At 51.1% G+C, this 24,747-nt stretch overlaps 3 protein-coding genes across 3 annotated transcripts; 1 reads left to right on the plus strand and 2 right to left on the minus strand.

Moving 5' to 3' along the window:
- Nucleotides 1-6,464: 6,464 nt before the first annotated feature.
- On the minus strand, nt 6,465-14,471 carry LOC134057320 (olfactory receptor 14J1-like; the record flags this gene model as incomplete). Its single annotated transcript, XM_062514312.1, has 2 exons — nt 6,465-6,647; nt 14,010-14,471. Coding segments are annotated over 2 exons (645 nt in total), but the record flags the coding sequence as incomplete, so codon positions are not given.
- Nucleotides 14,472-14,474: 3 nt separating this feature from the next.
- LOC134057379 (olfactory receptor 14I1-like) lies at nt 14,475-14,789 on the minus strand (the record flags this gene model as incomplete). Its single annotated transcript, XM_062514367.1, has 1 exon — nt 14,475-14,789. A coding segment is annotated over one exon (315 nt), but the record flags the coding sequence as incomplete, so codon positions are not given.
- An 8,769-nt stretch (nt 14,790-23,558) lies between these two features.
- On the plus strand, nt 23,559-24,506 carry LOC134057321 (olfactory receptor 14A16-like). The gene has a single exon (XM_062514313.1). It carries the CDS (start codon nt 23,574-23,576, stop codon nt 24,504-24,506), a length of 933 nt encoding a protein of 310 aa, XP_062370297.1. The 5' UTR covers nt 23,559-23,573.
- Nucleotides 24,507-24,747: the final 241 nt, after the last annotated feature.

The raw sequence follows: 24,747 nt of genomic DNA on the forward strand, positions 1-24,747 counted from the left end.
CCTCAGGGCTGGGCGGGCAGGGGAGGCCAGGGCCGGGCGCCTCAGGGCAGCGCCTGCCAAAGGGGCAGAGCCCGCCCCGACCCTTCCCTGCCTGCCGCCGCTCTCCCCAGCTGGCAGAGGACAGGAGCCGAGCGGCCCAGCACCTGCGCCGGGCCCTGCCGTACCTGCAGAGCCCCCAGGAGCCCCTGCGAGAGGCGGCCATCAGGTTCATCGGTGAGCCCGGGGTCCCTCCCCACCCACCACGGCTCGGCCCCTGCCCCGGCTGCTGCCCCGGCGGCGCCATCCGGGCCCGGCGCCGTGGAGCCCCGGCTGCCCTCGGGGCTGCTGCCGCCCTCTCCCAGCCGTGCCCTTCCTTGGGTGTCAGGAGGTGGCGAGGGCCCGGGCTGAGCCCTGCCGGGCCAGGAGGGCCAGTGGCCACAGGGCTGGCAGCGCCGCTGGCAGGGAGCTGTGCCGCTGGGGCAGTGACAGGCTCTGTGTTCCCAGGGCTCTCCGGGCAGTGCTTGAGGGGGCAGAAGGAAGAGCCCCAGGTGCTCAGGGAGGGTGAGTGAGGGCAGCGGGCTGTCAGCGGGGCTGGTGGGGGGAGCTGCAATCCCTGGGCAGGGAGCTGCAATCCCTGGCCTTGCTGTGGAGGGTTTCACTCCCTGTGTGGATGAACGGTGGCGTGGATGGAGCACACAGAGATTTCAGGGACATGGGTGGGGGTATTCGTGGCCAACACCTTGCAGCTGATCCCCTTGGCCCCTCCTCTGTATTGGCCATGGAATAAGCTATGTGGGATGGCCCTAGCAGGAAGGTCTCCTTGGATTCCCACAGATCTGGGCTCTGACCATGGCTCCTTTCCTCTGTGTTCCAGTCTTTCAAGCCCTGATGATAGACGACAGCCCTTCCCAGACAAACGTAGGAATTCAAGATACACTCAATTGAAGAGCTGCAGAACCATGCTCATCTGCTGGCTCAGAAGAACCAGCATCCCTTTAAGCTCTCCAGATGCCATGGAAGATGAGGCAACCTTGAGACCAGAAGAGACCACCTGGAGCTCCAGGCACAGCTGAGCCTGTTGAAGTTCATGTGGCTTCAGCCCTCTCCCTGCTTGTACATAGCTCTCTCCCTCCAGCCTTCAGACACTGCCCATCCTCTCATCTTCCCTCCACTATTCCTCCCTTTTCACTGCTCCCTCCCTCCAGCCCTCACACTGTGCCCATCCCTTTTTTCTCTTATGCCTCATTCCTCCCTTTTCACTGCTCCCTCCCTCCAGCCCTCACACTGTGCCCATCCCTTTTTTCTCTTATGCCTCATTCCTCCCGTTTCACTGCTCCCTCCCTCCAGCCCTCACACTGTACCCATCCCTTTTGTCCCCTCCATCTCCTCCCTTTGCTTCCCCCTCCATCAATAAAGAGTTTGGCTTCTTCTCTTTGCCTCCATCTCTGTGGAGCTCAAGTGCCGCAAATCCGGAGCCCTGGGACACATGGGCTCTTCCTGCCGTTCTCTTCCACGCTGTGTTTTGTGCAGAGATGCAGAGGAACAAGGGCAGATCAGGCTGGAAATATCTCTCTGCTAAAGGTCCAGTTCCACAACACTGTGGAGTTAAAGGTCTTGCTGAGCACTCTTGGAGGCCCTGGGTTTTAGAAGAGCCACTCCACCTGATTATGTTCTGAACCCAGCTGGGACGGATTCCATGGCAAGCATCCACAGAGGGCAAAGAGACTGGAATGTTGCAAGGTTTCAACAACAGCTTCCTGAAAGCACAGCAATGCTCCATCCCTGCCCAGGTCAGGAAGAGGGCAGAACCAGAGAGCATCAGGGCTTCTCAGGGAGCGTTGGGTGTGCTAAAGGACAAATGAAGCAGCAGCACAGTGCCCGAGACTCGGACGCGTGACCGTGCCAGTGTCCAGAGCGCTGTCAGGCAGTGCTGGGATCCTGAGTGCGGTTCTGGTCCCCACAAATGAGGAATCACAGCCCCTGCCCCAGACCCAGTCAGAAAGCCAAGCAAGTGAGACCAGAGGGAGGGCACCCTTCCAGTCTCTCTTGGGCATGGCTGCAAAACAGCCCCTGCTTCTTCTTCCTCCACCTGTGATTGGGGTGTGCTGATGGCAGAGCCAGCCAGGTTGTGCTCTGTGTGCCAAAGCCTGTTGAGAGGGGGAAGGAAAAGTGCTGCGTGCAGAGCAGAATCCTGTAAAGTGCTGGCAAGAGCATCCTGCAGGAGCAGAGCTCTGGTCTGTGGCCAGGAACAGCCTGGTTTTGCTGCCATGAACACAGGCAGGACTCCAGGCAGGTGAAGAGGCAGCGGGCAGCTTGGGTTTGTAGAGGGCCTGGGGCTGCATATCCGAACCTCCACCTGGAAACACACTTGGGGGAAGGTAACCTAGAGCTGGAGTGCCTGTTCTGCAGCCCTCAGGGCTCTTGGCCAGCCCAGGGCATGTGCCACCTGCCAGGGACAGCTCTCAGCCTGCCTGGCAGCTCCCCATGGACTGTGGGCAGTAGTTGGAGGTGGAAGGAGCCACCCCCATCAGGGCAGATTCCTCCTGCTCTGCAGATGCTGCTGCATGGCCAGGGCTGCTCTCAGCTCTCTCCTCAAGGCAAGGCAAAGGGGCTGTCGGGTGTTTCTGTGTCCCTGGGACTCCTGCACTGTCCCACAGGGCATCAGCAGATGTGCCTCAGATCTGCCTCACAAAGTGCCTCCTCCTCAGCCTGCTCTGCCTACAGACAGCAGCAGCAGCACCTTGGCTTGCAGCATCTCAGTTTGTCTGAGCTGCCCTTCAGGCCCTGCTGCCAGGGAGATGCCCATGGGCAGTGCCCTGTGCTGGGAGGGTTCTGCAGGGCAGAGCTGAGCCCCCAGGGCTGGGCTGGGCTCTGGAAGCACTGGCAGGGACAAGGCTTGGATAGAGACAAACAGCTCCCAGGAGGAACAACTCCAGGCAGCAGAGAGCCAGACTATAGCTAGATATCCCTCCATGTCCAGATGCACAAGGAAAGAGAGGATGATTCAGAGAAAATGATTATTGAACTGGAGTCTTCAAAAAGTCCACTTTATTTTTCAAGAATGCTTATGTTCACGCTGAAATAGAGGAAGGTGTAATCAGGAAATGGCACCTGTGTGGGACAGTGAGGTCTGACTGCACTGGGTACAGGGAGCTCTGTTTTCCCTCTGGGCTCCCTAGTGTTCAGACTGAGTGTGATGCTGAAGATGATGCAGTAACTCAGCAGAAAGAACCTAAACTTAAAAATAAAAATGTGTAGTGAGGTTTCCCCATAGGAAGATAAGTAGTTTTGACTGGATTCCAGAAATTATTCCATAGGATTGAATGAGAGATATGGCTCCAAGCTTGTCAAGAACTTCTTTGAACAGTCCACAATGCCCAGAGTGCAGAAATGTCCAACAGCAGCTCCATCAGGCACTTCCTCCTGCTGGCGTTGGCAGACACGCGGCAGCTGCAGCTCCTGCACTTCTGCCTCTTCCTGGGCATCTCCCTGGCTGCCCTCCTGGCCAACGGCCTCATCATCAGCGCCGTAGCCTGCGGCCACCACCTGCACACCCCCATGTTCTTCTTCCTGCTCAACCTGGCCCTCACTGACCTGGGCTCCATCTGCACCACTGTCCCCAAAGCCATGCACAATTCCCTCTGGCACACCAACAACATCTCCTACTCTGCATGTGCTGCTCAGGTGTTTTTCTTTGCATTCTTCATCTCAGCAGAGTTGTCCCTCCTGACCATCATGTGCTACGACCGCTATGTGTCCATCTGCAAACCCCTGCACTATGGGACCCTCCTGGGCAGCAGAGCTTGTGCCCACATGGCAGCAGCTGCCTGGGCCAGTGCCTTTCTCAATGCTCTGCTGCACACAGCCAATACATTTTCCCTGCCCCTGTGCCATGGCAATGCCCTGGGCCAGTTCTTCTGTGAAATCCCCCAGATCCTCAAACTCTCCTGCTCACACTCCTACCTCAGGGAACTTGTTCTTCTTGCTGTTATTGTCTGTTTAGCATCTGGGTGTTTTCTTTGGTGTTTTCTCCTATGTGCAGATCTTGAGGTTTCATGCTAAGGATCCCCTCTGAGCAGGGAAGGCACAAAGCCTTTTCCACCTGCCTTCCTCACCTGGCTGTGCTCTCCCTGTTCCTCAGCACTGGGACATTTGCTCACCTAAAGCCCCCTTCAATCTCATTCCCATCCCTGGATCTGTTCCTGTCAGAGCTGTACTCGGTGGTGCCTCCAGCCCTGAACCCCCAAATCTACAGTCTGAGGAAACAGGAGCTCAAGGATGGTCTGAGAAAAATCATCGTTCATGCTTTCAGAAGCAAGAAACTCTCATTCTCCTTTCTAGCTCTTACGATGTTACTCATTAATGCCCACTCTGTCCTGTGTATTTTTTTTCTTCTGGCACATGTAATGTATTTTTGTGTGTTTGTTAACAGGAAAACCTTTGTCTCTAACACTTTCATCTCAGTATTTGCATTTGCAGTGCAAATTTCAGACTATATAGTCCCAGAGCTGTATTATATATGTGGTCACACAAAATAAAGTACTCTGTATTGCCATGTTTGCCGTGACATCTTTCCTCCATGACTTCTCTGGAGCTACAGGATCGGTGCCTCAAGGCAGAGCTGGGGAGAAAAAGGAACCCCAGTGCTGTTCACTGCCAGGGAGCCCCAAGGCTTCAGCTCCACAACCTCCTCGTTATGCAGCACACAGAGGGGGCACAGGGTGCAGGAGAGATGGCCGAGGGCTGGGCAGGGCTGGCAGGGCCAGAGGCACCCAGGCCTTTGTCCCCTGGGCTCGGGCAGGGCCTCTGCAGGCCCCACAGAAGGAACTTTCCTGGCAGGGGCCGCACTTTGCTTCTGCCTCGGCCCTCCCTGAGGAGGCTGGCAGGGCTTGCAGGCTGATGCCATTTGTCCTTGCTGCCCCTGCCATCCCACTGCCCCAGCAACAGCCCCGAGCCACCCGTGAGGGACAGGCCCTGCTGTCCCAGGCCTGGGCTCAGCCTTGGCCTTTCTGCTTCCTCCAGCCAGCCCAGGCCTTGCTCAGCATTGCAGTTCCCTGCTCACAGCCTTTGGCTCCTGCAATCCTGCCCTCAAGGATCTGTTCTCCCCAGGCCCTGGGGAGCCTTGGGCACTCCCTGCCCTCACTCATGGCGGCCACTGATGCTCCAAGGCACTTGCAGTTTTGCTGCTGACTCCTGCAGCAGCTTCTTCAACCTTCTCTCAGTGCCTCAGGCTCCTGCCATCAGCCCCAAATCCCCAAATCTGGGCATCATTAAAATACACAAAGGCCTTGGGAGCTCTTTGTCTTCCTTCCATTGTCTTCAAGTCTCCAGGGCTTGTGCAGCTGCTTGCAGTCACTTTGGAGTTCTGTTAAGGAGGGAGATTTCAAAGTGCACCTCCTGATTTTTGGTTTTACTCAAGGGCATATTATTTTTGGTTTTCAGTTCCGAGAAGAGGTGACAGAAGCATTCCCCAAGTGATGTTGATGCTGAATGTCTCCTTAGGAGATCTGGGCACAGAGAAGAATGATCCCTTTCAGGGCTGACCCTGTTTGGACAACCTGCTCCTCACCCCAACCTCACCATGTCTGACATTGCCCACCTGGGACTGACATCCTGAAAAATAAAAAAAATCCCTATAAATTTATTCTTATAATTACAATTAAAGTAAGCAATAAAATTATAAATATATTTTCCTTATAAAAGGAAATATTAGCAGTTTTTCATTTAATAAATGAAAAATAATTAAATTTAGTAAATAAATTTATTTTTGTACTTCTAAAAAGAAACATTATTTTTAATTATCTAATTTTAGCTTTTATATTAAAATCTATCAATTTTTTAGAAACCAGAGAAGTTACAAGTCATTGGATCGAAGCAAAACAAATCCTTTAAATTATTGGCTGTTGATTTCTCCTTCTTTATGCTAGTCTTTTTATCAGTCCTTTTGTAATCCTTTTTATGCCAATTTGGGATCTATGGAAACTTTTTTGGGGCACATTTGGGGCAGATTTGGGTCTGTGGAGGGAATTTCGAGAGAACTTGAGGGTCTGGAGGACACTTCAGGGAGCCGGGTGGGCACTGGGCAGGGCACTGAGGGATTCTGACGGACACCTCGGCGTCCGGGGGAGCTCTTGGGGATCCGGGGGGAAAACTTGGAGGTCAGGGAGGGGAATGTGGAGCCCTTCGGGGTCCGGGCGGGCACTTGGGGGGCTCGAACGGGGCTCTCTGGGGCGCGGGCCATGATGGGAGTAGTAGGCGCGGGTAGAATACTGTTCAATGGAGCCGCGGAGCATCACGGGGGTTGAAGGCGCAGCTGCAATGTCTCTCTGTCGGGCGCGGTGCATGACGGGAGCTGTAGTCCCGGAAGTGTCTCGGACGGGGCATTTGGGGTCCGGGAAGGCTCCTGGGGGACACTTTTGAGTCCGAGCTGTGACTTGAGGTGTTCAGGGGGGAACGTGTACGGTTCGGGAGCATTTGGGGGGAGCTTAGGGAGGTCTAACGGGGCCCTGTAGGGCGCGGAACACGGCGGGTGTTTTAAACGTGAAACTGCGTTGTATGGGGCTATGGGGCCGCGGGAGGTGACAGAAGATTAATTCCCAGAAGTGGTTGTAACGGGAATCTGTGGCGCTGGGAGCAATCAGGGAATCCGGAGCCGCTTTTGGGGGCTTCTGAGAGGATGGTGAGGGGGCACTTCGGGATCCTGGAGAGTGTGGGGGACGCTTATGGTACATGGGGGGAGGGGGCAGATAGCGGAGTTCTGTGGAGCGCGGGGCATGATGGACGTTGTAGTCCCAGCTCCAATGGGGCTCTATCGGGCCGCGGTGCATGATGGGAGTTATAGGCAAAAAGGAAAAGCTGGCGCTGTCACCAGGCCCCGCCCCCAGTCCCCGATTCCCGGCGCTGATTGGTTGGCGGCAGTGATGGGCGGGGGTGGGAGCAGCCCATTGAACCCATCCAGTCCGTCCCAGTACAGCCCAGTTCATCCCCAGTACAGTTCAATACAACCCCAGCACCTCTCCAGGCCCTCCCAATACACCTGAGTTCATTTGTATTCTCTTCCAGTTCTCCCCAGTGTCATCCATAGTACACCCACGTCATCCCCACACTATTCAGAGTGTCCCCAGCTTGTCCCAGTATACCCCAGAATTGCTCAAAGTATTCAAAATTTGCTCCAGTATTGCCCAGTATCAGTCCCAGTATGTCCCATTATGTCCCAGTGTGTCTCTGTGTACGCCCACAGTCCATCCCAGTCCACCCAGATTCCCCCTCAGCATTCCCAGTGTTCCCCAGTGTGTTCCAGTCCTCCCCAGCGTTTCCAAGGTAAATTGAACTTCTCATGGTTTCCATGGCACCCAAACCCAGCAGTGGGGTCAGTGCAGTGTCCATGGCCACAGCCCCTGGCAGTGCCCAGTGCAGGTTGGGATGATGATCCACCCTCACAGCTGGCCCAGGGCAGCTCTGCAGTGGTTTTGGTGGCACCTTGGGCTGGCACACACCTGAGGAGTGTGTCTGATTGCAGTGGGGGAAATTAGAAGATTGCTTCAAGAAAAGAGGAAAACCCCTTTGCCAGATCTCCTGAGGAGTGACCCTGGATCAGTATCGGTCACTGAATGCTGCAATCACCTCTGCTCTCTAGAGAACAGTAATAAAAAGGACACCATTTAAAATAGGAATGTGGTTACATTTCTTAGAAGTTCTTCTTGTAATATTTGTCCATAACTGAATTTGAAGCTTTCCTCATGAACTGCAGCAGACCAGAGGGAAATCAAGGCAGAGCTGTGGTTTGTTAGGAAACCTCTCAAGAGCTCCAAGTCACAATCAAAGTCCAAAGTTTCTTTTACTTTTAATGGTTCCCACTGAGGGACACAACTGAGAAAGTGTGCCCAGGTTGCAGTCAGAGCAGGAAATTGGAGGCAGTGATGACAGGAGGGGACAAAGAGAAGCCAAGTCTTGGTGGCCTGGGGCACAGCAGGGTCTGTGCCACCAAGGGCTGTGAGCAGACACCTTGTCCTGAGCCACTGGGGCCTCCTGACACAGCCCCAGCAAGGCTGGGCACTGTCAGCCCTTGTCCTGCCCTCAGCATCCCCCCACATGCCAGTGGCCTCAGGGATCTGCTGGGACCAGTCCCTGGGGAGCCTTGGTCAGGAATGGCCCTGGGGGCTCCTTCATGCTCCCAGGGACTGCAGGTTTTTCCATGGACTTTGGGTTTTGCTTTTGCCTTGGAGTCTGTGAGAGCTTTGTGCAATCATGTCTTCCCATTCTCTGCTTTAATTAGTCTCTTGAGAGCCTTTCTCAGTAACAACATTCAGTGGGGCTCATGGGATCTTTAAGGTACTTCAATTTTTGAGGTGCTTTCCTTTGTCCTTTCATCTCTCAGTCTCTCAGATGTTTTTGGACATTCGTGGCCCACAATTCTCTCCTAGAAAGGAGTCAAAGAGAATCCTGTTAGGGATGGACCTCAGTGGAACCCATTAATACTTTGAGACACTTTCGGTTTTTCTTCTGACTCTCTCTCTTGGAAAGATAACTGCAATCTCCTGTCAGGCCCTGAGGTTCAAGGGCTCAGCACCAAAAGCACCACGGGGCTCATTGGGATCAAGCAAGTCCTGACAAACCACGGTTCTGCATTGATTTCCCTCTGGTCTGGTGCAGTTCATCAGGAAGGTTTTCAATTCCACTTAGGGAGAAATATTTCAAAGAGCTTTTAAGAAATATCCATTCCTATTTTGAATGAATGGTTTTTAGTACTGCTCTGTTTAGAGCAGAGTTGACTGCAGCACTCTGTGACTGATATTGATCCAGGGTCTCTCCTCAGGAGGTCTGACCTGCTCAGAGGAGCTGTGACTTGAGGTCTGACCCGGTGTGGATAACCTTGCTCCATATTCCCCAACTCCATCCTGTCTGTCCTCCCTCATCTGGGATCTGCTTTGCTTGGAGAACTGGCTGCACTCAGACAGAGACAGGATTTTCCTTTACTTTTTTTAGAAGAATCTAGAATTCCTAACTTTCTCCATTAAAAACAGAGTCACTCCTCAGGTGTGTGCCAGCCCAAGGTGCCACCAAGGAGGTTCCCCCTTCCCCAAGGAAGAAACCTGGGAAGAATGTTTGAGACCTTTGAACTCCTTCTTTCTCTGAGGCCTTGCAGTGTCACAAAGGCCCCTTGGTTCCATGAGGTTCATTGGTGTCACCATGGTCTCTCTCCCTGGTTCCAGGAGGTTCATTGGTGTCACCATGGTCTCTCTCCTTGGTTCCAGGAGCCATCACAATGTCACAACGGCCCCCTGGTTCCATGAGGTTCCTGCAGCAGGACTTCCCCTGTGGCACAGCACAGCTCATCTGTTCTGTCCATCAGCTGGGCCATCACTCAGGGCATCTTCCCCCTCTCAGCAATTGCTGAGATAACCCAGGCTGGACATCTGTCCTGTGCTGAGTTATCTCTGGTGCCAGGGAGGTGGAATTCCCAGCTGACCATGAACATCCTGCCTTGAGAGCAGAATGAAGGGAGGGAGATAAGCCTTGAATTTCTGAGTGACACACACTTCAGTTTAAAAAACTATAAAATATACACAAAACTTTCACCATACAAAACTCTTCTGCATAGTCCCTGGAAACAGGTAGGGCTTCACTCCCAAGTCTGAATGATGAATCTTTGTGGTTCCTTTTCTGAAAGCTGAGTGAAAGGGCTCCATGTGCACTCCCTCATCAGTTCAGTGGTAAGTTACATTGACTCCTGATCTCTGCAATTTCTTCACTGGCTGTAATATAGGTAACTTTATTGTGCACTGCGTTTGTATCTACCTGTACTTCTTTCGTTTATCCTTTGCATTAAGTATTTGATTTAAAGTCTCTTGTCTGTTAATCTTGAGTCCATTCAAAATATATAATTCATTTTATACTAGGCATAATTTGCCATTAGAAGGAACTTGTGAGCAAAGGCAATTTGGGGTTCAGGTACTTGAATCAGAGCTACTTCCAGAAACCTGAGCATAAGGCAGAACTTGTCTAAGCTTTCACTGAATTTGTAACATGTCATTTAAAAACAATGAGCAAGAATATATGGTTTTCCCATTTATTCTTTTCCAGGTTATAGATGGATATTGCCAATCTCCAGCTGATATTGATCCCCAGCACCTCCTCATGCACTCTGAACAGATATGAACATCCAGACCCTTTATGGCTGACAATCAATCACACTCTGTCCCTACCCCCACCCCACCATTTCCCTCATCCAAGCCCTGGCACTCAGAGCAGCCTTGTGCAAATCTGAGCTTCCTCCAGTCCAGGCTGTGGCTGCAGCTTTCAGCTCCTTGGCACCAAGTCCCAGCTGCTTTCCTTGGAGAAGGAGCTGCCCCAGACACAGAGGGATGTTCATTTGGGGTCAGCAAACAGAAGCCAAGGCAGGCCCAGCTCCATGGCAAACACAAGTGCAGCCCAAGGAGTGCTGGGCAATGGAGCCACATGCAGGGGTGTCCCCAGGGCTCAGGACTGGGGCCAGGGCAGTTCAATGTGTTCCTTGCTGATGTGCACCAGGCCATGGAGGGCACCCTGAGTCAGTGTCCAGGGGAGCCCAAGCTGGCTGGGAGTGTGGCTGTGCTGCAGGGCAGCAAGCTCTGCACAGGGATCTGGCCAGGCTGGAGCCATGGGCCCAGGACAATTGGATGAGCTTCAGCAAGGCCAAGGGCCGGCTCCTGCCCTGGGCTCACAACCACCCCAAATCCCTGGCCGTGCCCTGCCCCTGATCCCCACAGCCTGTCCTGTTTCCTTCATGCCTGCATTGCCAGGGACTTTGTGGGACAAGGGAGCTCTGCTGTGGCTGTGGAGGGAGGTGCAAGAGCCACCAGTGCAGTGGGCACCACAGCTCATCAGGTTTGTGTCCTTTGGGGGTCAGGAACTGCTGAGACTCAGAGGCACAGGAAGGTTTCTCTTCATGGCCAACGTAAAATAATGTACCAACTATAAAATTTAATAAAGATCAAAATTCTTCCCTCATCTCTGCAATATCAAAGCCGTGCCTAATATTTCTTCCATGCACAAGGGATTTCCATGCAGGAACAATTTTAGACAAAGACATTAGAAAAAGCTGATTCTGTGACAGATGTAAACACAATTATGATGTTGACTGATGTGGAATGACCAGAGAACAACTGGAGAAGGAAATCTGGGAGCAATGGGAAGGCCACAGAACCAGCTGGTCTAGTGAAGAGATGTCCTTAGATGAGGCCATTTAAACAGGAGAGGTGGAAACACCCAAATGAAGAGGGATATGAAATAATAGACAGCATAGTGGTAACACAGGTAGAGGGGAAGAGCAGGATTTCTGTTCTTGCCATCAGTACACATCCAGGAAATTTCTGTTTTCTCCTGGTGGGAAAACTTTGACGTTTCTTCAAGTACTCAAATGCCCCATCTTATGACATGTGGTCACGCACCTCGCAAGCTGCAGGTTTCCAACATCCCCAGGACTGCTCTTGTCCCATAAACATCTCCTCTGGCCCATTCCAAAATTGGGATTAACATGGAAAATATTTTATCAAGTCTGCAGAAACTGGGTCAGACCAAGTGGTTCAAGGCTGGATTTGGTCTGAATCTGGAAATCCCAAAAGACAGAAACAGTATCATTTCAGAACCTGTCTGAGCCCATGGGAACAAGAGTTTTCCACATGTCCTGTCTGATCTCCCCTCTTTCCCCCCTTTCCACCCATTGTCTTTTGTCTCCCCCCTGGCCCCCCGGTGAAGATCCTGTCTCTGTGTTCTCCATCAGCTCCTGGCTGGCACTGCCAGGCTGGGATGAGGAGCCCCTCAGCCTTCCCTGCTCCGGGCTGGACAAGCCCAGCTCCCTCAGCCTCTGCTCACAGCCAAAGGGCTCCAGCCCCACCTTGGAGGCCCTTCCCTCACCCTGCTCCAGCTGCCAGACATCTTTCCTGCCCTGGGCAACCCAAACCAGGCCCCAGTGCCCTGGATAATCCACGTCCTTGATGTCCTGGTCCCACAGCCCTGGGTGCTCCTGCCCTGCCTCGCTGCCAGGGCACACGGCTGCCTCCTGCCCAGCTCCTGCCCACCAGGAGTTTTCTGACAGGGCCTGGTGGATACAGGGAGGGCTGTGGATGTTGTCTACTTGAACTTTAGCCTTTGACACCCCATCCCACAGCATTCCCTGGAAAAGCTGAAGCCTGTGGCTTGGAGCGGTTCACCCGTACCTGGGCTAAGAACTGGATGGACATCGGGGCCCAGAGAGTGGTGGGGAATGGTGCCACATGCAGCGTGTGTGCAGTGGTGTCCTGCAGGGATCAGTGTGGGCCCAGTCCTGTTTAACATCTTTATTGATGATGTGGAGAAGGGAGCACAGTGCACCATCAGCAAATGTGCAGATGGCACCAAGCTGGGTGTGAGTGTGGATGTGCTGGAGGGTAGGAGAGCTCTGCAGAGGGACCTGGACAGGCTGGATCCAGGGCCCAAATCCAACAGGGTGAGGTTTAACAAGACCAAGAGCTGGGTCCTGCACCTTGACCACAACAACCCCTGCAGTGCTCCAGGCTGGGGACAGAGTGGCTGGAGAGGGGCCAGGCAGAAAGGGACCTGGGGGCAGTGATGGACAGCAGGGTGGACATGAGCCAGCAGTGTGCCCAGGTGGGCAATGGCACCTGGCCTGTGTTATAAGTGAGTTATGGGAATTGATAGAAATAAATTTGATTAGATTCAGTATAATTTATTTAATAAGTGATAGTAAGTAAAATAGTGTTGGGTGGTTGGGGAACTTTTGCTTTATTAATGGCTCATGATTTTTTATTTGATAGTTTTGATTTATATATTTTTTAATTTTTTGTGTTTTGTATCTTTTTTGTTGTGTTTTGTGTATATGTGGTGTGTTGTTAGGGGTTTTTTTTTGTTTTCTAGTCGTTGTGAAGATGAAGGTTTTTCATTATTTTGGTATTTTGATGAATTTTTATATATTTCTTATATAATTTTTAGGATTTTTAATTTTTTTTATTATATTGGATGGTTGTAGTTAGATTTCATGTCTGTAGTGAGGTTTTATATTTGTAGTTAAATTTTGGGAAATGTATATTTTGCGCTTTTTTGTTGTTGTTAATTAGGTTTGGTGAATTAATATAGATTGTATTTTGTTTTATTATATTTATTTTGTTTATTGAACTGTTTTAATTTTTGATGATCTAGAATTCGAGTTTTAGTTAAGATTGGGGGTTTTTTGTTGGTTTATATTTAATTTGGGTGAGTATTAAATGGGTAGTTTTTAGGTGGATTTTTATAATATTAATTATTTTGTTAAGAATATATGGTTTAAATGATAATTTAAAATTAGTACTATTATTACTTTGGTAAGAGATGATAAGAGGGTGGTAAGTTATGGGGAATGGTTAAACTATGATTTATATTAATTTTGTTGGGGGTTTTTGTGTTTTGGTTTTTTTAAAATTTTTTATTGTAGTTTTGTTATGGTATTTTGTGTAATTTTTGTAGGATTTGTATATATATAGTATTTTTTTTTTAAAGTAGTGTAAAGTTTTTTTTGTTGTAAAAATATTAATGGATGAGGAATGGTGTAGCCATCAGGAGCCGAGCTGCTGTGCCACCCCTGACCTGCCCCCACCTCTGCACACAGATATTGCTGCTGCAGCTCTAGAGAAGGGAGCAGAAGGAATCTCCAAAGAAATGAGAACTCCAGTAAAAACAGTTTTGGGAGATCCTTTAGTTCATTTAAAGCTACAGAGAACAGAGCCCGGCCTGGACAGAGTCTGGGGCCAGAGCAAAGGAGGAGAGACAAAATAATATCACAAAAATGGGCATGATTTTGTGCAAAATTATTAGACTAAAACAAATGTAAAATCTTCCGGCAATGAAGGAAAAAAAAAAAATTCCCAAAAATTACTCATATTGCAAGTGACTAGGAGAAATTGGCAACTTGCACAAATTGGAAAGGTTTACTGTTTCTGAAACCTTCCAGTCATCAGTGTCCACAGTGCAGCCTTGAGCTCCTGGTTCCTCAGGCTGTAGATGAGGGGGTTCAGGACTGGAGGCACCACTGAGTACAGAACTGACAGGGCCAGATCCAGGGATGGGGAGGAGATGGAGGGGGGCTTCAGGTAGGCAAAAATGACAGTGCTGAGGAACAGGGAGATCACAGCCAGGTGAGGGAGGCAGGTGGAAAAGGCTTTGTGCCTTCCCTGCTCAGAGGGGATCCTCAGCACAGCCCTGAAGATCTGCACATAGGAGAAAACAATGAACACAAAGCAGCCAAGTGCTAAACAGACACCAACAGCAATGAGCCCAAGTTCCCTGAGGTAGGAGTGTGAGCAGGAGAGTTTGAGGATCTGGGGGATTTCACAGAAGAACTGGCCCAGGGCATTGCCCTGGCACAGGGGCAGGGAAAATGTATTGGCTGTGTGCAGCAGAGCATGGAGAAAGGCACTGGCCCAGGCAGCTGCTGCCATGTGGGCACAAGCTCTGCTGCCCAGGAGGGTCCCGTAGTGCAGGGGTTTGCAGATGGACACGTAGCGGTCGTAGCACATGATGGTCAGGAGGGACAACTCTGCTGAGATGAAGAATGCAAAGAAAAACACCTGAGCAGCACATGCAGAGTAGGAGATGTTGTTGGTGTGCCAGAGGGAATTGTGCATGGCTTTGGGGACAGTGGTGCAGATGGAGCCCAGGTCAGTGAGGGCCAGGTTGAGCAGGAAGAAGAACATGGGGGTGTGCAGGTGGTGGCCGCAGGCTACGGCGCTGATGATGAGGCCGTTGGCCAGGAGGGCAGCCAGGGAGATGCCCAGGAAGAGGCAGAAGTGCAGGAGCTGCAGCTGCCGCGTGTCTGCCAATGCCAGCAGGAGGAAGTGCCTGATGGAGCTGCTGTTGGACATTTGCTGTGTCTTGGCATGGAGATCTGTAAGAACAGTAATAATGGAATAGTTTGGTTTGGAGATGACTTGAAATATCCCAGCCCAGCTTGGTGTCACTTTCCCCCCTCTGCCTGCCCAGGGCTCTGCTGCCTGGAGCTCTCCCTGCCAGCTGCTGCTTCCCTGTGCCCAGGGCTGGGCCCTGCCAGTGCTGCCAGAGCCCAGCCCAGCCCTGGGGGCTCAGCTCTGCCCTGCAGACCCCTCCCAGCACAGGGCACTGCCAGGGCCAGCTCTGCCTCTGCAGGCTCTGATGGCAAAGTCAGAGCAACCCTGAGGATGCTGGAAAAGCTACACTGATGCTGCCTGTAAGGGACCCTGTGCTGATTTCTTTCTTTGCCTGGTTTATTCAGACCTGAGAGAAATTGTTCTTATTGTGACCTGAGAGAAATTGTTCTTATTGTTCTCAACCTGAACAGACATATGAATATCAATGTTCAATTTTCCATCCAGGCAAACCTGAGCAGTAGATTATAAAATCAGGATTTTCCCTTTTATGCAGCCCCTGACTTGCTGTGCTCCCTTTATAATGTATTTGGAAATGTTCTGTCGTTAAATGTCGTGCTGGGATCAGTCCTGATCAATGCACCATCCTCACCACTCAAGGAGAACACTTCCAAGTCTCACCAGCTGTCTCCCTCCACCCAGACCTTGTCCCCCAGTGCTGTCAGCAGCTCCCAGGGCTGGCTGAGAGCTGTCCCTGGCAGGCAGCAGAGTCCCTGCCCAGCACAGCACCCTGGGCTGCAGGACCCTGCTCTGCAGGACAGCCCTGGGCACCCCTGGCTGCTCTACAGGAGAGAGAATCAGAGAATGTACTCACAGAGTCTGTAGGCATTGGGATGTTCCAGCTTTAGGAGATCACTGCAGGAGCTGCAGCTGCATTGTCCTGCAGCCAGAGGCTTCCTGTGTCCAGGGCTGGGAGTGATTCTGCCCCAGGCACTTGTGAGCATCTTCCCAGCCCTGACTGATTGAAGATCTCTGTGCTGTGCCTGGGCTGGCTGCAGGCCATGCCCTCAGCCCTGCTGGGCTGGGAGAAGAGCTGCAAATCAGCAGAAAGGTCTTTTTGAAGCTTTTCATGGTTGCCAAGAGCTGCCTCTGTGTCCTTGGAGCCCAGCCCAGCTCTCTAGCAGAGACACAGCACAAGGACTTTAATGACCCTCTTGAGGCTTGGATGCTGTTTACATCAGACACGGTCCCCCATACTGTGCTTAAAATCTTCACAAAAACTCAAAGTCATATTCAAACTGCAAAGTTTCTTCAAGTTTTAATAGATTCCAGTAAGGAACACAACTGAGTAAGTGTCCCAGGTTCCAGGTACAGCAGAACACTGGTGGCAGTGATGACAGGTGGGGACAAACAAGGGAAAGGTGTCCCTGATGCCGAGCAAACCTGGATGTGTCTCAGCAATGCCAAGGGCCAAGGGCTGAGCCCCAGCCCCTGGCAAGGCAGATCCTGTCCCTCCCTCCTTGCTCAGGGCTCTTCCCGGGGCACTGGGCTCTGGGGATGTGCAATGCCAAGGGCAGCACCATGGGGCGGCCCCTGCCAGGCTGCTGAGCAGGGACAAGGAGGCAATGAGGCCCCAGCACAGCAAGGCTCACTTGTCCCCTGCTGGCCAAGGGCCCAGGGCCAGCAGCCATGGCCAAAGTGCTGCAGCACTTGGCTCTGGCAGGGCCTTTCAGCTGCTGCCCATCCCTGTGCCCTCTGCAGCCCAGGCTGTCCTACGGTGTCCATGCCCTGCCCCTCTGTCCCTGCAGGCTGTCCTCATCCCCCGGCTGCCCCACCTGGCTGGCCCCTTCCTTTGCTGACAGCTCTGCATCCTGCCTGCCTCTGCCTGCACACACAAAGCCTTGGTCTGCTCCAGACTCCTTCTGGATGCCAGGTTTCACTACAGCCCTGCCCTGCGAGTGAAATTTCTTTAACCTTGGGTCCAGTCTGGAGCATCCCATCTGCTCTTGGCATCAATTCTTTCTTTTTTTCTCAGGCTGTTTTCAACTATGTCCAAAGGATCCCCTATCTATGAAACCTCCCTTCAATCCCTCCCTGGGCTCTCTTCTGTCCCCAATCTCCACTCCACTGAACACAGAGCTCCTTTGTCCTTATACATTGGCTTCCTCCAAACCCAAACTTCTGAGATTCACAGAATTCACAGAATTCAGCGATTTCACAGATTGACTAGTTTGGAAGGGACCTTCAAGAACATCAAGTCCAACCCATGTCCTAACACCTCAACTTAACTATGGCCCAAATTGCCACATCCAGTCTTTGTTTTAACACATCCATGGATGGTGACTCCACCACCTCACTGGGCAGGTCATTCCAGTACTTTTATCACTCTTTCCTTGAAAAACTTTTTTCCTCATATCCAACCCAATTGTTCCCTTTAAACAATTTGACACTGTGTCCTTTCATTCCATTTAGTGCTGCCTACTGATCTCTGGGCCATCTCCAAGGTGTTGGCAAATGAAAACATTCTGCTCAAAGTCTGAGGAAATCACCAGAGAACAAGGCAGTCAGACCTGTCTGTCCTGGCTACTTTTGTCTGGACCCAGTTCTTGGACAGATGCAATTTTGGAGGTGGAATCCCAGATTTGGGCATTGGCAGCTTGGTAAGGAGGGCAGTTCTTTCCCACTGGAAGGAAAGCACTGAGTCCCAGTGTGTGATGGTAGATGGGAGACAGCCCTCAGGAGGCCAAGGCCAGCCTGAGCTGTCTGTCCTGGCAGATTTTGGCTGGGAGCAACCCTTGTATATGGAGAACTTTTTACAATGAGGTCCAATTCCAGCCTTGCGCACCTGCAAAGGTGGATGGCTCTTTTGCTTAGAAAGGAAAGCCCAGAGCCCCAGTGCTCCAGGGACTGATGAGAGGCAGCCCATGACATGCCAGGATCAGCCAGACCTGCCAGGTGGCCCCCAGGAGGCCAAGGCCAGCCAGAGAACTTCCATGTCCCCTTGGTTCCATGGGACCCCACAGTGTCACAGTGGTCTCCACGATTCCATGGGGCCTTGCAATGCCACAATGTTCTCCATGGATCCACGGTGCCCTGCAGGATCACAGTTCCCCTTTGGCTGCACGAGGCCCTGTAATGCAACAATGGCCTCTTGGTTCCACACAGCCCTGCTGCTTCACACCGGCCCCTTGGCACCATGCAGCCCAGCAGTGCCACAGTGATGAACTTGGTGCCACGGGGTCCCAAAGGTGTCACCACCATCTCCGTAGGAAGGAAACAGCTGACCCCCCGTGTTGCAGAGGCAGATGTGGGGCAGTCACCAGAGGCCAAGGACAGCCAGACCTGTTGCTATTTGCAGATTCTGTCTGGGAGTAATCCCCAGATATACGGAATTTTAGAGGTGGAATACCAATTTCAGACATGGAAATCTGGAGGACAAGGACAGTTCTTTTCTGTAGGAAGGAAAGCACAGAACACCAGTGTTTCAGGAGCAGATGAAAGGCGGCCACCAGAGACCAAGGGCAGCCAGAGCTCTCTGTTCTGGCAGCTTTCACTTGGGAGCAATCCTTGAATGTATGGAGTTTTGGAGCTGGAATCCCAATTGTGGCCATGGGCGTGTGGTCGAGATGGATGTTTTCTTCCATAGGAAAGAAAAGTGCAAAGCCCAGGTGCTTTGGAAGAAGATGAGAGGTGGCCACCCTTAGGCCAAGCCAGCCAGACCTGTCTCTCCTGGCACCTTTCATCTGGGGGAAATCCTTGGCCACAGGGATTTTTAGAGATAGAATCTCCATTTTGGTTGTGCCTGAATGGAAGAAGAGTTCTTTTCCTTAGGAAAGAAAAAATGGAGGCCCAGTGTTTCAAAAGGCAGATGAGAGCCAGCCCTCAGGAAGCCAAGGCCAGCCAGACCTGTCAGTCATGGCAGCTTTTGTCTGGGAGCTGTTCTTGGATATAGGGAATTCTGGAGGTGGATTCCCAAATTTTGGCCATGGGTGCCTGGAGGTGAAAGTTGCTTTTTTCCTGTGGGAAAGGAAGACACATGTAGCTACAAGGTCTTTTAGAGCTAAAGAGTCCAATAGAGAATTAACACCTGTATCATTGATGCTTTCAACCCAATAACTAAATTCCCATGTCCCTTAGGGTGACACTGAATGATCAACCAGAAACTGCTACCTGAAACCCATGAAGAAGGAAGAGGAAGATGGAAGATAAAAACTGAAAGAGACAACACAAAAGATCCTCCATTTTGTCTCATACCTATTGCTGTATTATAAAACCCTCCAATTTCAAACCCATCACCATGGGAAAGCACACACTTCTATTTCACTACACACTCGTCATTTGAACTTCATCACTCCTATCTAGAAGCCGTCTCCAAGGAAGGCCTCAGGTCAAAAGCAGTGCTCTCCAGTGGGTCAGTGCCTGCCAGCACAGAAACCTCAAAAACCCCAGGTTTCTGGGATCCAACAGTGCCTCTCTTTTTATTCTCTACAAACCAGGACTACACCATTCACCTAACACATGTTCATTTCCTAACCCTGCTTGTCCCAGCTCTGTATTAAAATTAGCTCCACACCTCTGTGGGACTGAGCACTGCTCCTTGTTGGTCACTCTGGTGGTCTTCTGGGGGTCCTTGGGATGAAGTAAACAGTCTTCTTCTCCATTGAACTTTTCACCTTGTCTGCTTGTGCATGCTCTTTTTAGTCCTTTGGTCATCTTCTGGACTTTGATACCAGTTTTCCTGCTTCAGGGCTCTGAAAAACCCCTTTGTCCTGTGGTCCTTGCATCCTGTTTGTGCATTCTAGCTCTTTATCTCATCTTGTAACTTTGCTCTCCTCCTGTTCTTGTAAGTACAGTCAATGTTTAGGAATTCCATTTGCTTTTGTCAGCCCCCTTTTACTCAAAGCATTTCTTGATGCTCGATTCTTAATTCTTAATTTCTCTGTCTCAGTCCCTTCTTTTCTAGAAAATTAGCAAATTCTTTTACTTAATCATATCGATACCTTTCCCTTTTTCCAATTTACCTCCACAGTTCTCTCTTCTCAGCGTGTATCCCTCATTGCATCTCCATGTATTGCCCCTAAGGAAGTCAGTGCTGCTCTCCACTTTAACATCCTCCAATTCCAAACAAGTATTGCAATAGACAGCACCAGACTCACATCTGCTAATGTCAGTATGACAATGAGAGGGTGGTGAAGTGTGTTCAAAATCCCAGCTGTAGTTGGTGACCATCCAAAGAGTGCATTGCACTGTGATGATTTGTGTCCTGGTTTACTCTTTGTAACACTTTGCTTATCTCTTTTATATCATTCTAGACTGTAACTAGAATCCTTTGCCCATTTTCTGAATCTCTTTCGGGATTTTTGTCGAGTTCTGGTGTTTCATTACTAATGAAATGAACCTTCCTAATGCAATGTTCATTCCAATGGGTCTAGGTGATAATTTATGATATATTGTGTAGTTAGATCTCATCAGCTGGTGGGATGTGACTGGTGCCAAGTATCAAAAGGCATACCTGACATTCCTGATAAAATTTCAAATATAAATATTAGAATGGTTCTTAGTAGGTAAGATTCCATTGTTATCATCTATTTCCACAGAAGCACAAGCGGTTCTTAAACATGCACAGCCTTGACCAATATATACAAGTACAGTCTTTTGACTAGATTTCTGCAAGTTAAATTACTGAATGTTCTCAACTGCAATGTACTCATTTTGCTTGAGTAAGTTTAAGTTTCAGTTCATTGTCACCTGCTATGACTTTCCATGGGGTTCTGTAGCCTTTTTCACTAGGGAATGGTGAATCCAGGCACTCTGTTCCTTGATCTTTACTGCAGGGAAGGCAGGAAGGAGCACCTGGAATGGACCCTCCCACTGTGGCTCCAGAGTTTTCTCTGTAAGAGAATTAACATACACATCATCTCCAGGCTGTGTGTCCTGCACTGCTCCGTCTGTCCCTCTGCTCTGAGTTCCAGCCACATGTTTCTCAATTTCTCTGAGTTTCTCACTTAAGGCTACCATACAGGCAATCATCCTTTCTTCCCCCACTTCAGTGGACAATCCCTTTTGCACTCCATATGGTCTCCCATAATGCATTTCAAAGGAACTTAGTTTTTCTTTGGCTCCTGGCTTGGTTGAGATCCCCATCAATGCCAGTGGGAGAGATTGAGGCCAGGTTAAATTAGCTTCTTGTCCTAGCCTCACAATTTGCTGCTTAATTTAATGATTCATTTTCTCTACTCGGCCACTTGACTGGGGACCATATGGGGTATGGACCTCCCAGTCTATGCCCAGGTGACGACTGATTAGGTGCACTATTTTTGAAATCCGGGGGATGAGGGAAAATTTGGCTGGATATTAGGAAAAAAGATTTTGACGGAAAGAGTGATAAAAGTACTGGAATGATCAGCCCGGTGAGGTGGTGGAGTCACCATCCATGGATGTGCTAAAACAAAGACTGGATGTGGCACTTTGGGCCAGGGTCAAGTTGAAGTGTTAGGTCATGGGTTGGATTTGATGTTCTTGAAGGTCTCTTCCAACTTACTCAATCTGTGAAATCTCTAAATTCTGTGAATTCTGTGAATCTCAAATTTTGGGTTTGGAGGCAGCAAGAACATGACCTCTGTATAAGGACAAAACAGCTCTGTGTTCAGTGGAGTGGAGACTGGGGACAGAAGAAGAGAGCCCAGGGAGGGATTCAAGGGAAGTTTCATAGATGGAGGATCCTTTAGACATAGCTAAAAACAGGCTGAGAAAGAAAGAATTAATGCCAAGAGCAGATAGGATGGTTCAGAATGGACCCAAGGTTAAAGAAATTTCTCTCCCAGTGAAGGTCATTGGTGCAACACATCCCCCAGAAGGAGTCAGGAGCAGCCCAAGGCTTTGTGTGTGCAGGCAGAGGCAGGCAGGACGCAGAGCTGTCAGCAAAGGAAGGGGCCAGCCAGGTGGGGCAGCCGGGGGATGAGGACAGCCTGCAGGGACAGAGGGGCAGGGCATGGACACCGTAGGACAGCCTGGGCTGCAGAGGGCACAGGGATGGGCAGCAGCTGAAAGGCCCTGCCAGAGCCAAGTGCTGCAGCACTTTGGCCATGGCTGCTGGCCCTGGGCCCTTGGCCAGCAGGGGACAAGTGAGCCTTGCTGTGCTGGGGCCTCATTGCCTCCTTGTCCCTGCTCAGCAGCCTGGCAGGGGCCGCCCCATGGTGCTGCCCTTGGCATTGCACATCCCCAGAGCCCAGTGCCCCGGGAAGAGCCCTGAGCAAGGAGGGAGGGACAGGATCTGCCTTGCCAGGGGCTGGGGCTCAGCCCTTGGCCCTTGGCATTGCTGAGACACATCCAGGTTTGCTCGGCATCAGGGACACCTTTCCCGTGTTTGTCCCCACCTGTCATCACTGCCTCCAGTGTTCTGCTCTAACTGGAACGTGGGGACCCTTTCTCAGTCTTGTCCCTCAGTGGGATCTATTAAAAGTTTAAGATATTTTGAAGTTTCAATCTGACTTTCAGTTGTTGACAAGTTTTTTGAACACACTCTCTGAGGGACTGAGTCTGATGTAAACAGCACCAAATCCCAGAGACGGTCATTAAAGTCCTTGTGCTGTGTCTGTGCTGCTGAGCTGGACTGGGATCCTGGCATAGAGGACAATCCTGGTAACCAGGAAGAGCTTTAAAAACCCATTTCTCTTGATGAGCAGCTCTTCTCTCAGCACAGCAGGGCTGGGGCACTGCCTGCAGCCACCCCAGGCACAGCACAGAGGCACAGAGAGCTTCAATCAGTCAGGGCTGGGAAGATGCTCACAAGTGCCTGGGGCAGAATCACTCCCAGCCCTGGACACAGGAAGCCTCTGGCTGCAGGACAATGCAGCTGCAGCTCCTGCAGGGATCTCCAAAAGCTGGAACATCCCAATGCCCACAGACTCTGTGAGTACATTCTCTGATTCTCTCTCCTGTAGAGCAGCCAGGGGTGCCCAGGGCTGTCCTGCAGAGCAGGGTCCTGCAGCCCAGGGTGCTGTGCTGGGCAGGGACTCTGCTGCCTGCCAGGGACAGCTCTCAGCCAGCCCTGGGAGCTGCTGACAGCACTGGGGGACAAGGTCTGGGTGGAGGGAGACAGCTGGTGAGACTTGGAAGTGTTCTCCTTGTGCGGTGAGGATGGTGCATTGATCAGGACTGCTCCCAGCACAACATTTAACTACAGAACATTTCCAAATAGATTATAAAGGGAGCACAGCAAGTCAGGGGCTGCATAAAAGGGAAAATCCTGATTTTATAATCTACTGCTCAGGGTCACCTAGATGGAAAAATTGAACCTTGATATTCATATGTCTATTCAGGTTGAGAACAATAAAAACAGTTTCTCTCAGGTCTGAATAAACCAGGCAAAGAAAGAAATCAGCACAGGGTCCCTTACAGGCAGCATCAGTGTTGCTTTTCCAACCTCCTCAGGGTTGCTCTGACTTTGCCATCAGAGCCTGCAGAGGCAGAGCTGGCCCTGGCAGTGCCCTGTGCTGGGAGGGGTCTGCAGGGCAGAGCTGAGCCCCCAGGGCTGGGCTGGGCTCTGGCAGCACTGGCAGGGCCCAGCCCTGGGCACAGGGAAGCAGCAGCTGGCAGGGAGAGCTCCAGGCAGCAGAGCCCTGGGCAGGCAGTGGGGGGAAAGTGACACCAAGCTGGGCTGGGATATTTCAAGTCCTCCCAAAATTGAACTATTCCATGATTTCTTTTTATTTTACAGGTCCCCATGCCAAGACACAGCAAATGTCCAACAGCAGCTCCCTCAGGCACTTCCTCCTGCTGGCATTGGCAGACACGCGGCAGCTGCAGCTCCTGCACTTCTGCCTCTTCCTGGGCATCTCCCTGGCTGCCCTCCTGGCCAACGGCCTCATCATCAGCGCCGTAGCCTGCGGCCACCACCTGCACACCCCCATGTTCTTCTTCCTGCTCAACCTGGCCCTCACTGACCTGGGCTCCATCTGCACCACTGTCCCCAAAGCCATGCACAATTCCCTCTGGGACACCAACAACATCTCCTACTCTGCATGTGCTGCTCAGGTGTTCTTCTTTTCATTCTTCATGTCAGCAGAGATTTACCTTCTGACCATCATGAGCTACGACCGCTACGTGTCCATCTGCAAACCCCTGCACTACGGGACCCTCCTGGGCAGCAGAACTTGTGCCCACATGGCAGCAGCTGCCTGGGCCAGTGCCTTTCTCTATTCCCTGCTGCACACAGCCAATACATTTTCCCTGCCCCTGTGCCATGGCAATGCCCTGGGCCAGTTCTTCTGTGAGGTGCCCCAGATCCTCAAACTCTCCTGCTCACACTCCTACCTCAGGGAACTTGGGCTCATTGCTGTTGGTGTCTGTTTAGCACTTGGCTGTTTTGTGTTCATTGTTTTCTCCTATGTGCAGATCTTCAGGGCTGTGCTGAGGATCCCCTCTGAGCAGGGACGGCACAAAGCCTTTTCCACCTGCCTCCCTCACCTGGCCGTGGTCTCCCTGTTCCTCAGCACTGCCTTTTTTGCCTACCTGAAGCCCCCCTCCATCTCCTCCCCATCCCTGGATCTGGCCCTGTCAGTTCTGTACTCAGTGGTGCCTCCAGTCCTGAACCCCCTCATCTACAGCCTGAGGAACCAGGAGCTCAAGGCTGCACTGTGGACACTGATGACTGGAAGGTTTCAGAAACTGTGAACTTTGCCAATTTCTGTGAGTTGCCATTTTCTCCTAGTCACTTGTAATATGAGTCATTTGTGAGAATTCTTTTTTTTTTTCTTTCTTGCCAAAAGTTTTTACCTTTGTTTTAGTCTAATAATTTGTGCACAAAATCACGTCTATATTTGTGATATTTTTTTGTCTCTCCACCTTTTCTGTGGCCCCGGACTCTGTCCATGAGGGGCTCTGTTCTCTGTAGCTTTAAATGAACTAAAGGATC

The sequence above is a fragment of the Cinclus cinclus genome, unplaced genomic scaffold, assembly GCF_963662255.1.
Source record: "Cinclus cinclus unplaced genomic scaffold, bCinCin1.1 SCAFFOLD_32, whole genome shotgun sequence".
Lineage (NCBI taxonomy): Eukaryota > Metazoa > Chordata > Aves > Passeriformes > Cinclidae > Cinclus > Cinclus cinclus.